Source organism: Zerene cesonia, chromosome 14, assembly GCF_012273895.1.
Source record: "Zerene cesonia ecotype Mississippi chromosome 14, Zerene_cesonia_1.1, whole genome shotgun sequence".
NCBI classification, from domain to species: domain Eukaryota; kingdom Metazoa; phylum Arthropoda; class Insecta; order Lepidoptera; family Pieridae; genus Zerene; species Zerene cesonia.
The window spans coordinates 4,994,883-5,011,170 of record NC_052115.1 but is presented as its reverse complement, the minus strand read 5'-3'; the positions used below and the strand labels follow the sequence as shown (position 1 = coordinate 5,011,170).

Below are 16,288 nucleotides of genomic sequence, written 5' to 3'. Positions count from 1 at the left end.
ACATATTCTGCAATAAAATATCGTCATTTTCCTTTTCAAAATGTTTCAGGTGTATATTGCTGTATTATTGGGGTAGCTATAAAAACAAAAGGCTTGCCAGAAATCCAAGCCACAAAGTTCATTGATCTCAGCTCTTACCCCCAAATGAAAGTCTCATGGGAAAATGAAGTGAAAGAAGCTGAATTACTACTGCAGGGCAAAATAAAACCAATACTATAAAAACAATAAAAATTTTATTCCTCCACCTTACAATATGTTGGAATGATTATAAATACATAACATGTAAAATAGAACTTCAATAACATATCCTTACAACATAGATTAGAATTGAAACTGGAGTCTGATTAACCTTAATAATCCCATATTTATAAATGCTGTCTCCTTTTTATAATTTCGAACCAGTCTTTAGCAGGGGACCAAGCTTCTGAGCGAGCATAAGGTTACCAGAGATTTTTATTTTTCCTTTCAGGAATGCATTTTGTGGGCTCAATTGGCCTGAAGCAATCTCTACAAAATCATCATCACTAACTGTTAATGTCGTATCTGCTTTACCAGTCTTGGGCTCTCCTTCATAAACTCCAATATCCGATTTAAGATTCATTGCTGAAAGAAGAAGTTTCATTTGAATGTTGAGAAAATAACCATTATATATCACACTAATATTACAAAATGTAAAAGTATATTTGTTTGGATGTTTGTCATTTGAAATTTGTACGGATACATTTTATCATTACATAATTGTTACTATCTCGTTTGATTCCACCTATGGCTTAAAATTCATTCAACTTTTGAGAAGAAATGGCGCTTACTCAAAATTCCTTAATAATTCAAAATCATCAAAATCAGTTCAAAGTTTAAATCATCAGTAAAGACAGACTTCCATTATTAATATTTTTAACATAGGCATGAACATACAATGCATAAAACTGAGTAATAAAAATAGATTCCTTACTCCACTGTTTCACAAGCTTTCCGTTTCTTGTGATCTTATACAAGAAAATAGCACCAACACTCTTAGCCTTATCTGGGTTTGCCTTTATTTCTTCTTGGACCTTGAGAAATATAGAGTCACTCTTCAACGCTTCTGAGGATTGTGTGCTCTGAGCTGCAACTGGACCGGCTTGAACGACACTCTTCATGTCTACGTAGGCTCCTAAAATTGACAGAATGAAAATAGATTTGTGATTTCAAATTCTGTAACCTGATTGGAGGATTGTGACGGATCAACATTCTGTCCATAAAGAAATAAACTGTATAGAAAATTAAAATATCAACATTTTGATTTACATGCATATATACATTAAAGTAGTTGTGGACATGACATGTTTATTTGATTTTACGCGAGTATTATTGATTTAGAAATAAAAGACTTAAACGCGATTTATTCCTTATATTATTAACCCGACGGTCAGTAAAGTGTTCGAAACGTTGGGTTAATAATGTAAGAAATAAATTGTGTTTAAAATCCATTTAAGTCTTTAATTTCTAAATGTCTATTTGAATCAAATATATGTTAGATTTTCAATGGTTTATTTGATTTTAATCTTTATTTATGATTCTATATTGTTAGATACAACTTCTGGTTTAATATTGAAGTTTGCTATATGACAATTACTGTCACATAGCTGTCACTTTTTATGAAAAAACTTGTTTAGATGTCCAAGCCATAAAAAAAATCGCAGTGCTTAGAAACGTGGCGCACTCGTAGGGATTGACCCTTGGTATTCGTGTGTTATTTATTCAATGTTCCACCAAACTATCCTAACTTTATTAATACTCTTTGTTACTGGCTGCCATTTGCTATAAAAATTTGAATCGCAGTTCATTTTTAATACAATCAAACAGACCCCCTTTTGATTTCTATCAATATACTGAAAATTATAAATAATAATAAAAGGCATTTATACCTACTATGTTAAAAGAGATTTCTACTCATTTAAAAAAGTCATACCCGCAATAACAATGTTTCCGGTCTCCTTCACTTTCGTCTGGAAGTGCACCCGCTTGCCCTCCAACCACATCTCGGTGACCAGAGTCTGTCCGGGCAGGACCGGTTTAGCGAAGCGCGCCTTTATAGCCTTCACATTCTTCGGGTCGTTGCCTGCGAATCTGAGGAAGAGATTCATATAACTGAACTAACGAACGAATGAATGAATTAACAATGAAATGGGTCATTACTACATACTACATGTATCAACAATTATTCATATCACACTCAGAAATAATCTAGAAGTGTCTAGCGGAGACGCCGAACGAAGCAAGACACTATATCCTAGAAAGAGTTGTTTCTAAGCAAATATAAATCCCATCAAAGCATATATCTCAATAATTATTTTTAACAAAACCGCCTTCAACCATGCGAGAGACAGCTTTCAAATAGAAAAAAAAACAACAAATACAAAAAAAATACAGTCCAATTGATGATCTCCTCCTTTCTTAAAAGTCGGTTAATAAATATTACCCAAGCCGTATTATTTTACGCGAATTCCGGTGGGGACGCACAAAAAACAAATTGTCTCGGTCTGGAAGTACACAAAAGACCGATCACCTACTTGTCTATGTAAAGAAAATCGATCAGTGGAACAGATGAACATCATCTGCCCCATACCCCACAAGGGAACACGGGGACTAGGGAACATGCTTCCTGAGTCTGTGTTCCCCGACGATTACAATCTGGAGGTCTTCAAGAGAAGAGTGAGCAGGTACCTTCACCTTTAGGTAGGGAAGCGCGCTCCATCTTAGACCACATCTCAGCTTACCATCAGGCGAGAGCGTGGTCGAGCGCTTTCCTATCATCAATAAAACAAAAATTAAAAAAAAAAACAGGATTTCATATAAGTGTTCACTCACTTGGCGAGCACGTGTCTGGCGGAGAAGCCGAGCGAGGCGAGCCCGTGCAGGATGGGGCGCGGGTGGCCGCTCGCCGTCGCCACGCTCGGGTCGATGTGCAGCGGGTTCAAATCGCCCGACAACCTTTCGATAAGATGATTTCATTTAATTATTTGCTAGCGCTCCGCACCGGCTTCGCCCATGGCCCATGTAATGGGCTATCTAAAACTGAAATAATTTTTCAAAACGAACCAGTAGTTCCTGAGATTAGCGCGTTCAAACAAAACTTTTCAGCTTTATAATATTAAGTATAGATAACTCTTTTCCACAACAATATACAATCTTAGGCACTGCAATAAAGATAAAAGAACAGTATATAGTAACGATCTCTTTCAGGCAACTGGGACAATACTCTTTGAAACATCTTTGTCCAAATAGTACAAAAGAAGAATTAAATAAAAATTCTCAATAAAAGTATTTCGAATACACTAACACTATTTAGTTTTTTGTTTTTCGGTCGCTTATTTATAGATTTCATTATCCAGTCAACTCAATGAGGAAACATTTTTTTTTTAAAAGATTATGTATTTCGAAGAGATATTTTTTTTTCCAAATCTACCTATACAAAGCAGCCTGGTCCTCCGCCGTCTTCTGCTCTACTACAGCATCAGGGTTTCTCTTGGGGGCTGGGAGTACACCAATCGCTTTGTCGCTATTCCTGGGCCCGTTGAAGCCGCCCTGGCCCACCACGAAGATGTGTTGTTGGGTTCGGACCACCAGCTGCTTGTCTTGGTATACCTCACCTGGTGGTGGAGGGGATGATAAAAATTTTCTTTTCATGCCGAAGCGTGCCCATATACACAGTTAGTCTAAACTCTTGAAATACTATGATATCTGCTGTTTGTCAGAACTTTTATATGCTCAAAATCATAATTTAAAAAATTTAATTTTTACTACAAATTACTATTAATACAAGATAAACCTGTGGCTGCTTCTTAATTATAATTAATGATTAAATGTAAACATCATACATATTGTTTACACCTTTCATGGAATTTGATGAATAAGCATTATTTTTAATATTTCACTTTATATCAATAATCATATAGTTATATGGTTTAGATAAAACCACTGAGTTACAATTTATCTTATCAAACATGTTAAAAATAGATTTCGAATTTTTTTTTGAAGTGGCATAGTACACACTTCTTAATCATCACATCATCATCCTGCATCAGATTTCAATATTCAATATTTATATAACAGTCTTTATCGATATTTACAAAAAATATTTCTATTAATTGAGAGGTATCATTGAATTGAATCCTGGACTTAACAAAATATAACTTTGAGTAAGTAGTAAATCATTCTGTAATCAAAAGCAATTCATAAAAAGTATGAAATAATAAATGTATATTTTTATTGCATACACACAAAGTTAAATTTACCACACAAACTAAAGACGCAAAAACATATAAATAGTTATATAATAGTAAAAGCTGTACTCACTGTTAACAATAGCGACAGCACTGGAGCCTTTGTCCAACAAGTCCACTACATAGTTCCTGGTTGTGAATTGTCCCTCAGTCCCCGGGAATTCATCCAGAAACTCCACGTATTGCTCACCGTGCAAAATCTGAATGTTAGTGTAATGAAAATAATCATTTCCAGTGATAGGGGACTATTTTCTTAATAAAAAATATGGTAAGTACAATCGCATTTGGTTACTTTGACCATTCATGGTTAATTTGCATATTAAAAAAAATAAATTATACTATTGATTTATGTTTAATGCGTTTTTAGTGGTAGTTCAAGGTTGCTTTAGGAATAAATTAACTCATTTTTAAACAGACACTTACAATTGACATTGCGTTCACAAACTTACTGAAACAGAAATTATAATGAAAAAATTACAACTTTAAGATGCTGCAAGTGGGGGTGTATGAAATGTATATTTCTGTACTCGGGCCTATACTTCTCAACAACACACATTAACATATTATAATTTTTTTAGGTCAATTAAGTTGCAAATTACCTAATTATTAAGATAATTCACCACCCAAAAACCTCATTTCCTTAAGTGACATAACATGTTGTGTTTTTGAACGGCTATTAAAATATATGTTACCACTTACATTAGTAAAATCAGCATGTTTTCCCTTTGGCATCGCGTTGTTCACTACAGGCGAGTCCATGCACATTCCCATCAATATGAAGAAAGTCGGTAAAGCTGTGAAGTCTTCGTGACTCTCATACAAGAACTTCAGGTCTGATGGGTTCACCACAGATGCACCGACTTGAAAGGAAACAATACGCAGTTGAATATACAATCAAAATCTGTTATAATGACATCAAAGGGACTTCTCATATTTAGTCGTAAAAACCGATTGTCGTAACAGCCGATGATGTTGTTATGTTGATAATTCAGCTGGGACCCTCGATTTTGGTCATTTTAACCGATATGTTGTTATAAATGATGTTGTTGTAAACAGTTTTGACTGTATTTTCAAACTACTACTACTAGAAAATTATACTGTAATAAGTTTCGAGATACACTTTTTTTTTTCAATTAAAGATTGACCTGTTACATATATACAACTAATACAATGAATGCAAAAGTGTATATTTCTTTGTCTTTCTTTTACGTCGCATGGGAGCGATTTTATAATATTATTTTTGTGTCTGGAAATAGGAGGCTAGAGTAACATGAGAGCTTTTATTTTTTTTTTTTATGTGAAAGGGCAGGCAAGCGAGCAGACGGGTCACCTGATGTTAAGTGCTCCACGTCGCCCAGTTACACCCACAATACCAGGGGTATGGTGTGTGCGTTGCCGGCCTTTGAGAAAGGAGTATGCTCTTTTCTTGAAGGTCCCCATATCGTAAATGTTTGGAAACACTGCATGTGGAAGCTGATTCCAAATTTCCGTTGTACGAGGCAAAAAGTTTCTTTTAAAACGAACCGTGGAGGATCGCCAACTGTCCAGGTGGTGTGGATGGTATTTCAGCCTGTGACGTGCGGTACGGTGGTGGAATTCAGCAGCAGGCAGCGTTCCAAACAATTCCTCAGAGCACTCCCCGTGATAGATGCGATAGAGGACGCATAAAGATGCGACATCTCTACGCAAAGACAAAGAATCAAGCCGATCGGTGAGACTTGAGAGCTCCGTTTTTTCTCCGACAAGAACTTGTTACTAACTCTTTTTGAAGATCCTACTAATATTATAAATGCGAACGTTTGTAAAGATGTGTGTGTTGCTCTTTCACGCAAAAACTACAGAACCGATTGCAATGAAATTTGGTACGAAGATAGCTGAACATCTGGAATAAGATATATACAACTTTTTATCCCGTTATTCCTACGAGATACGGACTTACGCGGGTGAAACCGCGGACCACAGCCAGTATGTAATAAAACAGTATTTAATATCATTGGCTGCTATCAAGTATAGTGTTATTGATTATACATTCCACGCATTTTTATCATCCAGATATTCGTTTATAGCGTACTACGGTTTTTTAAAGCAAATTTAACTAATTAATTAAATTTAAGATTTGTTACAGGAATTTTGTTATAAATTAAAATAACAACTACTTTGACCCGTAAGTTTTGCATTTTTTTAAGGCGTAGAGTTGGCACACTAACCACAAGTTTCATAGACATGTAACCTATTGTGTCGATTAAATATAGAATAATAACAATTTAACTTAGATTACAAATAGGTTGTAATGTGTCAAGTAACAACTTTATTATTTATACAATTGTGTATAATCAAAACCCAATACAATTTTGTTGTTTACATAACATCTTACCTACTATATAAATATTTTGAAACGAATATTTTTTAAAATTAGAATAACGTTCCTTAGAATTTCCGTACCCGGTATTATGACAAATCGACTTCAAAACGTTTTTTTCGTTTCGTTTGAAACAAAACAGCATATTTATCTAATTATAATATATTTGTCTAACTATGTCATAATATTATATTTTCATATTTCATATTGAAATTATGAATAAACATTCTTAGCTCAGGCCTTTCCTAGCTCTGAGAGAGTAGCAATTTAGATAAATATAGCATCTAAAATTTTGGAGTTATTAAATATTTTGATTCCACTGTTTTACCTCCTAAAGCGTAGCAAACAAGGTCCTTCGAGTTGTAACTAGCCGTCGACCAGTGCGATGGGTTTTGGCTGTCTAACTTGCTTCGGTCTTCGAATTCCTAAAATAGAAAATATTTCATTGATAACAAAATTATTAATTATCGCTGCTTAAGCGATAAGACCGCCTGTTGTGCTCTTCATACTGCTGATGTTATTTATATCCTGTTTGTACTCTTCTTGTAAAGGTGCACAATAAAGAGTTTTGATTGATTGATTGATTAATTAATATTTAATTTACGTCATATGGCCATTTTTCGGAAAGATCTATATTCTATAAATTAACATGTAGTTGTTGAAAGAAGAGTAGGGGCTAGAAGAAACTAAAAGAAAAAACAAGAGGACAAAAATTCAGACTGTCTTCTATACAAGGCAAACATATAAAGTCCATCATCATTGAGTCATCATCATCGCATGAATTGTGGTAACCACTTTGAGCAATTACGTCTATAAACAAACATCGTAACCCACATTATCCTGTTTATAGTGACGACAATAAGTAGGAAATTCGAAAATCATTTACTAATATCACATTTATTTCCTCATACCATTATAATAGAACTGTTTGTATGTTGTAATTGCAGATTTGGCCAAATTTAACCAAGAAATATACAGTGTCACATGACCGGATCTCATGAAATTTTGCGTGCATGCCGCAAGAGGTAGGTCTAAGAGTCGGCCAAAATATTTTTTTCCCAACCCCTAAATGATAAGAATAAGGCGGAACAGCGTTTGTCGGGTCATTTTTTTAAAAAACATATTCAATAGATGAAAATAAAAACTTATAAAAATAGAAGTACATACTGAAATAACCATAGAAATAAATACATATTTACTTACGTTGCACATAAATTAAAGAAAAAAAAATTGCATTTATTTACTAGTTTAAAAACGGACACTTTCATCGTATCAGCATAAATAAACTAAATTTAAACAGGTAGATTGGACAGTGTTTTGAATGAACATATACTTAAGCAGTGCCTCGAATGAACATCCTGCTTCAGCAGTGTTTTGAATTAACATATTATTTAAGCAGTGCTTCGAATGAACATACTGCTTCAGCAGTCTTTCGAATGAACATCCTGCTTCAGCAGTGTTTTGAATGAACATACTACTTAAGCAGTGTTTTGAATGAACATACTACTTAAGCAGTGTTTCGAATGAACATCCTGCTTCAGCAGTGTTTTGAATGAACATACTACTTAAGCAGTGTTTCGGATGAACATCCTGCTTCAGCAGTGTTTCGAATGAACATACTACTTAAGCAGTGTTTTGAATGAACATACTGCTTCAGCAGTGTTTTGAACGAACGTACTGCTAAACTCACCTGTAAGCCTTGCACCAAATCCAAAGTGACTTCAGTAATCTTGTCGATCCTCTTGGCGCTGCTCATGTTCACGACGTCCGACCATTTCTCCTTCACCGACTCTATCGTGACCGGATCCGATGGTTTGTTCCTATTAATAGTGAACGCTCAGTAATTTCTACTTTGGTTGAGTATTTAATATGAAACTGAGTGTCCGCTTCTGAATCAATCTCTGCCTAATATTATAAACGCGAAAGTAACTGTTGGCTGGCTGTTCTTTACGCCTAAACCAGTGAACCAATTTGGATGAAATTTGGTACAAAGTAAAAAAATTTGGTAGTGTTAGACAGTGCGTGAAAAGCCTCGTAATCCCGGACGGTCTGTTGTTCCATTATCTACGCAGGCGAAGCCGTGAGAGGAAAACTAGTTTTATTATAATGATTTTTCTTTGTATAACGCAACAATATTTTACAAAAATAACCAAAGCTACCCCTGGGCTATTTCTAGTGAGAGCTAAGTTAAAACTGTCTCAAAAGTTTTAAATATTTCACAGATACTGAGATAGACCAAACTCTAAAATTAATTAGGTAAAATGAAACATTTTAATTTTCAGGGAATTTAGGTCATATTTCAGAAAAAACACAATACCCAGTTTTTTATTATATAATGATTATAACATTTTGAATCCTATGTATTTTTTTTTTTTGCTAAATAAACGATTTTAAATAAACCATTATAACAATAATTATGTACAAGAATCTTACCTCAATGGCGTGCCCTTCGACCTGACCAAGTGCGCCTTGTGTGCGAAACCGAGTGTCGAGTCAATTATGATGCCGTTGTCTTCGAACGAATCGTGCACCATGTATGCCTACAATCAAATGGTATGATTTTTTTATGTCATGATGATATGGTTCGCCTGGTGGTAAGCGATCATCATCGCCCATGTGCATTCGCAGAAGTAGTGTCTCGTATGTGGAAAGGATTGATGACTGGCAAAAAGGTATGGACGGACGACCTGATTAAAGTGGCAGGGAGCCGCTGGATTCAGGCCGCTGGTGATTGGTCGTTTTGGAAATCTTTGAGGGAGGCCTATGTCCAACAGTGGACGTCTTAAAAGGCTGCAACAACAACAACAACAACAAAAAGGCATGGACTGGGAAGAGTGAGGAAATGGAAACGGGCTTCCGGCGTACCGTACAATACTCAGCAGTATGCTACTTTTTTCGATCTTCGGTGAGGATATGATATTTCCCCGGGGCGAGCTGGCCCAATTCGTGCCGAAGCATGCTCGACTTCCACATATAAATTTATGATTCTTTTCGGGTCTTATAAAGCCTCATATTCATGATAAACACATTCAAGCTACAATGTGGTGCAACATGTCCAACATTGTTGCTAAAATCTTTGCTCGAGTGTCTCTCCTGGAGCGAGAATTTTTCAATATACGTGATCAACTCTGAAACACCCAGTGTTGCTAGCAACTATGTAACATGTAGCTTCAATTTTGTTGTTAGACAAATGTTTACCATTAATACGGGGCTTTACACTACTACCATATTATAACTTTATTCTTTCGACCACTATGTTGATATAACTATAGCATAAATATGAATTAATTTACTAAAATTACATTAACTTCCTAGAATAAATTCACATCAATTCATATTCAAAGAGAATATAAAATTAAGTAAACGATTGTCATTAAGCAAAACCGGTTCTATGTGGTCATAGAACTTCCTTATCCCTTATAGTCTTCGATTTAACCACTCACATAAAAGTTAATATATAAAGCGCACACATATCCATATGAAAACAAGGGTCTATTTTGTAAGATTTGCATTTACGGACAGTCAAAGCAAACAACTCTTACAATATAAACAATATGGTAAAATTGCATGTACTGTCTAGGGCAGTAAATCTAAAAAAGTAAAAAAAAAATTGGAAAACTCACCACAACCGGGGCAATGAGCTCCGGCTTCATGGCTTGGAACATATCCGGGGGCAGGATGTCCTCCGTGAGCCGGGACGCGGCGGTCGGTACAATCGTGTTCACTTTGATGTTGTACTTCGCACCTTCGATCGCGAGTGTACTTGCCAGACCGACCAGACCCATTTTTGCGGCACTGTACAAATTATACGAAATATTTCAATTGTGTGATGTACAAAATTTTAAAATGAAATAACCATAATTATCATATTTTACTTTATACCTGTATAGGATAAATATATATAATATAGGAATGTCACTTTAATATCAGGTAAAATATAACAAAACCCATTTCAGTCGAAAGTTCTTTTATTTATAGTATAACTAATTTATCGTAATTGAAATAATATAAACTTCCCAATTTTTTAAGTTGGATCAAACTGCACACGGTGTGCAAATTTGATTGAAATCGGACACATAAAATTTTTTTGCGTAGTTTTAAAGATTTAAGCATAAATAGGGACAGTGAAAGCGACTTTGTTTTATTTATAACAGTAGTGAAGATAAAATTCAACATTTCGATCAACCCTATAACCAAACCTGTAATTGGATTGTCCAAAGTTGCCCATCAGACCCGCGTTACTCGATGTCATCACGACCCGGCCGAACTTCTGCTTCTTGAACGTCTCCCATGCTGCCTGCGTTGTTTTGAACGCACCCTTCAAATGCACTGCATTGACGAGGTCCCAATCCTACGTACATACCAAAGAATTGTTATAGTCAAGAGATTCTCAACATTTACTGGGTTTTTACTAAAACTTTGAGAGCTAATTATCCCATGAGGCACATGGCGCATGGATGGCACATTTCATATTTTAGCTCACCACCTATCAGAAGTATTTCTACGTTCCTTCACGGCAAGTATTCGCAGTTTTCACACGAAATTCATCTCAATATAAATCTTAAAACACTCACGAATTAAATATGACATAGCAGAGACGTTTTCTTTGTTAGAAATATTGTTTCAAAAGAAGTGGCATAAGGGCTAAGGCACATGGCGAACAACTGGATAAATATCCCAAACGCGTAAAGGGTATTATTTAGTAACTCCACTTACATTCAAAACGCGATAAACATTCGGTCTCATATTTCTCATTGTAATTGATGGAAGGATCGAGAAAAATAAGTACATTTTTAATTCAAGCCGGTGTGCACTTGTTAGATAATGAAAGTATCGAATGGTATTATATGCGAAGGTGGTAACGTTTAAAATTAATTCGTTTGTGTTAGATTATACTTTAATGAGGGCAAAGAATATTGAGCTCGTCGAACATTAAAAATTTAGAAATGTATGGCAAACATAACGCTTCTATTAGACTGTAGTAGCATTGGTAGTATTTTGTTGAATAAATAAATTGGAAACTGTTGATGTTGATGAGTTTTTCTCTCTTACGGAATATTTTTTTTGTTTTATATACTTATATATTGTATGCATGAAAGCATTACTTTATAGTAGAAGGATAGTAAAAAAAAAATAAGAGAGAGATAATATTTAAATAATGCTGTTCCTTTACGTTAAATTAAGTCTTAATTAAGTTTTGTGTCTCATTGTTTTTTTTTTTTTGGTGGGAAGTAGTGTTTTGCAAATAATTATACACATAACATAACAATATAATAACAACGCTCAAAATTCAATGTTCTTCGTATGTAGGTTCCTAATATTATTAATTAAATAAATCTATATATAAGTTACGACGTAATTGACTTTTGGAAAAAAAAACAACACTTGAATAAAATTATGTAGATTTGTTATCTATTTTGGGTCAGTATATTTAATAAAAAAGATATTAAACCGAATGATTATACTATTAAGAAAGCATACATAGTAAATTTATACCACAAAATAAAATTGGAACGTCTGTTTGGAATAATAAAACAACCGCTTTTTAATAAATGCATATTAATGGGATGCCGATTATTAAACGGAAGTGCTGCAGATACACCGAAATATATATTATTAATATTTGTATGTCTCTTGATTTCGGTAAATCTTTGGATCGGCTGTGCTGATTTTGACGAAACTTTTACAGGCAGATGATGTATTGTATTTAATGTTTACACGCAGACACAAAACATTCGAAATTAAATCAAAAACTCATTTACGCGGGTGCATGCAGTAGGTATATATAATAAGTGAAATTCATGAATTTTGAAAAATAAAAGAATTAAAAACACAGAAGTCATCATCAATGTTGTTATTTTATTTACCCTGTAAGTATCGCAATATATATATTGAGGAAAATTGTTTATCTTATATGATATAATACGATTACAGAACTATGTGAGCGTTTTATCTACATTCGTATTAATATGTACAAAGATAATAGAATTATTGTTTTAAGCACGCTTCTACTACAGAGTAAATAGGCACAGAAGTACCACTTCGCGCAACAATATACAGATAAAAAAAGCAAAAATCGCGAACTCATCTAAACCACAAATAACTAAATAGCTACTATGATACCGCTCTCTTCTAAGGCCAGTGACACATTCCTACGAGTACGCAAACACACATATACAGGACGTTATACTTTGCTATGTTTTTTTTTCTATATGCGAACATGGAACGAACGATTTCACGCAAATGAGTGATCGGGTATCCAATAACGCTATTCAGTTCTGTTGCGCAAGTGTTGTCGGCTTGCCGCTGCTATAAACTTCTATTAAATTCATCGTCTATCTACCTACTCGATTACTTATTAGCTGTTCGCCCCGGCTTCGCCAGTGTACTTACATAGCCTATATCAATGAGTAAAGTTGGAGCTTTCCAATGATGAAAAATTTTTTGAAATCTTTGCAGTACTTTTTGTGTGAAAACATTATAAACATAATAAAAATATCATTTTCCTCTTTATAATATTAGTGTTAATATGATGATTAATTGATATGATTATATCTTACGATTCATACGTGTGATTACATTGAATTAATACTATAAACTATAAGGAATATTAATATAATATCTACACTATACGTATTCTTAATATTATATTTTAAATGCGCTTACCTATTAACGCGATTGTAACAAATAAATGCTTTTAAATCTAAGCCTTTAGTTAACACCAATGTATCGAATTATATATTCAAAGTTGTACGAAATTACTATTGAAAAAGACGACCTCACATTGCTCTCAGTCGCGAATGGAATACGCGCTATTAATATATGCATTTAAGAAAATAAACTTGCAGGATTCTGGTAATTTTTTTACCTAAGTTAAATGGTTATTTAAATGTATCAAACTTACACACGTTTTTATTTTAGCACCTACCTAATCTTAAAATGTGGAACAAATTACCATCTTGGGATTACCTTTCACATTATAGTTTAATAGACCTTCGAATCGAAAGTCGAAACTCGTCTGTTAGAAAACGCTTTTAATTAATGTTGCGTATTAAATTTAACGGCAGCATTTTGGATTCTGGTATAATTCTAAGTTTAGTTTTTAACTCAAAAATATGACCAGTCTCATAGGCTGTAATGAATACCTTACCTGTTCAGATATCTTGGGGAAACTTCGATCACGCAGGATACCGGCATTATTGATGAGAATATCAACACGGCCGTACGTGTCGAGAGCTGTTTTTATTATCTTCTCGCCTTCAACCACTGAGTTGTAATCGGCGACGGCATCACCACCTAAATGGAAAAATAAACTCTCAGTACATGCTACTAAGAACTAGTTTATATAACACTCAATAAAAATGAGGGCCATTCATGTTAAATAGCCCTGAAGGGGCTAGTATGTATAGTGTTAGAGATTTTTGCCATCTTATTACCATCCTAACAGAAATTAAAGAAAAACCAAATTTTTAAAAGTTTATTTCATTATATGATAAATAATATTGGTTTTTAAAATACAACTATAAGACTTACTTTACTCAAGGGTAAACTAAGTTCACATTTGAGTTATATCCTTATTCCAAGAAGGATAAACTACAGAGTGAATTATGAAAAAAAAATCTGTATTCATTTGTTTAATATTTATTGGAATAATTTAATTTAATTTTTGTTCAAATTTTATCCATAAAATGCATACATAAAATAAACTTATAGTAACACTGTATTCAATGGGTTGCATACAAATAATCTTAACTTTATTATTCGTCAGAGCAAAACACACACCATCTCAGAAAACTTCAACTGTCGCACCATCATGGTTCATGAGATATAACAGACGGAGGACATTAAAGTCTTCATATTTAAGGTCCAGATTTAATCTTTGGGTATGGAACCTTATAATCCAAATATTTGCATCATAAAATTAGGAAAGCTGTTTTCTCTACTTTACCCACTATATGTAAGAAACATATGATCAATACAAAATCAGATATAACTAACTGTAACTCAAAATTGTGATTCATTTTATCTTATCTCAGACTCAATTTGCTATCACAGAACTATTTCTCATATTTTTATTGAACTAGTTTTTTCCTTGTTTCCATAATTTCAATCTATCAATACATAATCAATTGATGGGAACTAACAACAGTCAAATGCATATTATTAAGAAATTTGTATAATGCTCAGACATTTCAAATTCAGTGTTAATTGATAATTCAAACAGTAAAGTACATACATTATTCAGTGAGCAAAGGATAACTGCTTTCATGTCTTTTAATAAAATTCAAAGGTAACAAATTTTAATTAAAATATAATAAGAAAAGTAGATGATACCTCTAATACTATATACCACATTTAGAAATAAAAACTTTATAATGTAAAACAACAAAATTATAAAATATTGTTAATTATCATAATATATGAATACAATAGAACTGACCTTTGTCTTTGATTTCCTTTACAACAGCGTCTGCAAAATTTGATTTTCCCACACCATCCCTTGCACTGCCAAGGTCGTTCACCACGACTTTAGCACCTCTGGAGCCCAAAAGCAAGGCGTATGCTTTTCCTAGACCACCACCAGCTCCAGTCACTACCGCGACGCGGCCGTCGAACCGTAATTGCTCCATACTATGCTACGATCGAAAGCGTAATGACATTTATTACTACTGTGGAGTTCCTTTTTATAGATTGAACTTTAATCCCTGTTAACGTCACTTTGATATCAGTGATACTGCATGTTTTGCGGAAAACAAAAACAGGAATATAAGAATATTATCGACCACATAATATAATGTTACGACAATAATAGAGTTTTAATACTTTTCGCCGATTGACCAATACCTAAGAATTGAGAAATAAAATATGCCTACTTTATAATTCGTAGATTGGTAGGTACCTACATGGAGATTGTAAACAAGATAGTATATTATTTTAACGATATTACACACAAAATATTTTAACAAAATTCATATTATTAGATACCAATTATTGAATTTATTAAAACAATTAATATTTTTGTCAATTGAAAAACTACTATAATTACATACCCTTCTTGTTTTATTATTATAGTACGTTTTCAAAACTTAGTAAAACCCAGTTTTACACGCAAAATACAAGTCATATGTCACTGGTCAACAGTCAAATATCAAATTGCTGCTGTTGTTGTCAAGTGTCAACCACAGGGTAAGTAATATAGTCAGTATAAAGCACGGAATAAAAGGCGAAAGATTTATACGTTTTGAAGGGAAACCAGAGTATAAAGCACGGTTAATAAAGCACGGAATATAAAGGTAGCAGACGTTATTTTTCGTCGGCACCTAAAATAATGTCATTAGCCATTATCCATTAGAAAATAGACATAAACTGACTTAAAAAACTTACCGCTTCTTTTTGTTGGTGTTGAGTATGAATATTTATATTACTTTGATGATTATGATCAAAAAAGATTCAAATGTTAAATAAAAATAATAAATAATTAATTTTATATTCATTTTCGGACGCTATCGCAGAAAATAGTAGAAACATTAAGAATGTGGATCTGTTGTTCATTGGTGGGGTCATTTACATCCTTTTTCTATTGTTTAATAACTTAATATTGTATAAATGCAAATTTGTTATGAAAACGAATACTTATACGAAAACGAATTCAAAAAAATTAATT

At 33.6% G+C, this 16,288-nt stretch overlaps 2 protein-coding genes across 2 annotated transcripts in view; one reads left to right on the top strand and one right to left on the bottom strand.

The window, feature by feature from the left end:
- Nucleotides 1-225, top strand: part of LOC119831636 — a 2,066-nt gene extending 1,841 nt beyond the window's left edge. Inside the window, exon 2 of the mRNA XM_038355071.1 lies at nt 50-225. Coding sequence (XP_038210999.1) covers nt 50-219 — 170 coding nt within the window. The 3' untranslated portion in view covers nt 220-225. The remainder of the gene's footprint in view (nt 1-49) is intronic.
- On the bottom strand, nt 215-15,831 carry LOC119831635 (peroxisomal multifunctional enzyme type 2). Its single transcript, XM_038355070.1, has 15 exons — nt 15,675-15,831; nt 15,065-15,260; nt 13,775-13,920; nt 10,824-10,975; nt 10,248-10,419; nt 9,058-9,164; nt 8,315-8,444; nt 6,953-7,049; nt 4,965-5,125; nt 4,339-4,465; nt 3,449-3,632; nt 2,851-2,973; nt 1,952-2,109; nt 953-1,153; nt 215-603 (listed from the first exon to the last, which is right to left on the bottom strand). The coding sequence occupies exons 2-15, from the start codon at nt 15,252-15,254 to the stop codon at nt 386-388; spliced, it is 2,166 nt and encodes a 721-aa protein (XP_038210998.1). The 5' UTR covers nt 15,255-15,260; nt 15,675-15,831; the 3' UTR covers nt 215-385.
- Between the last annotated feature and the right edge of the window lie 457 nt (nt 15,832-16,288).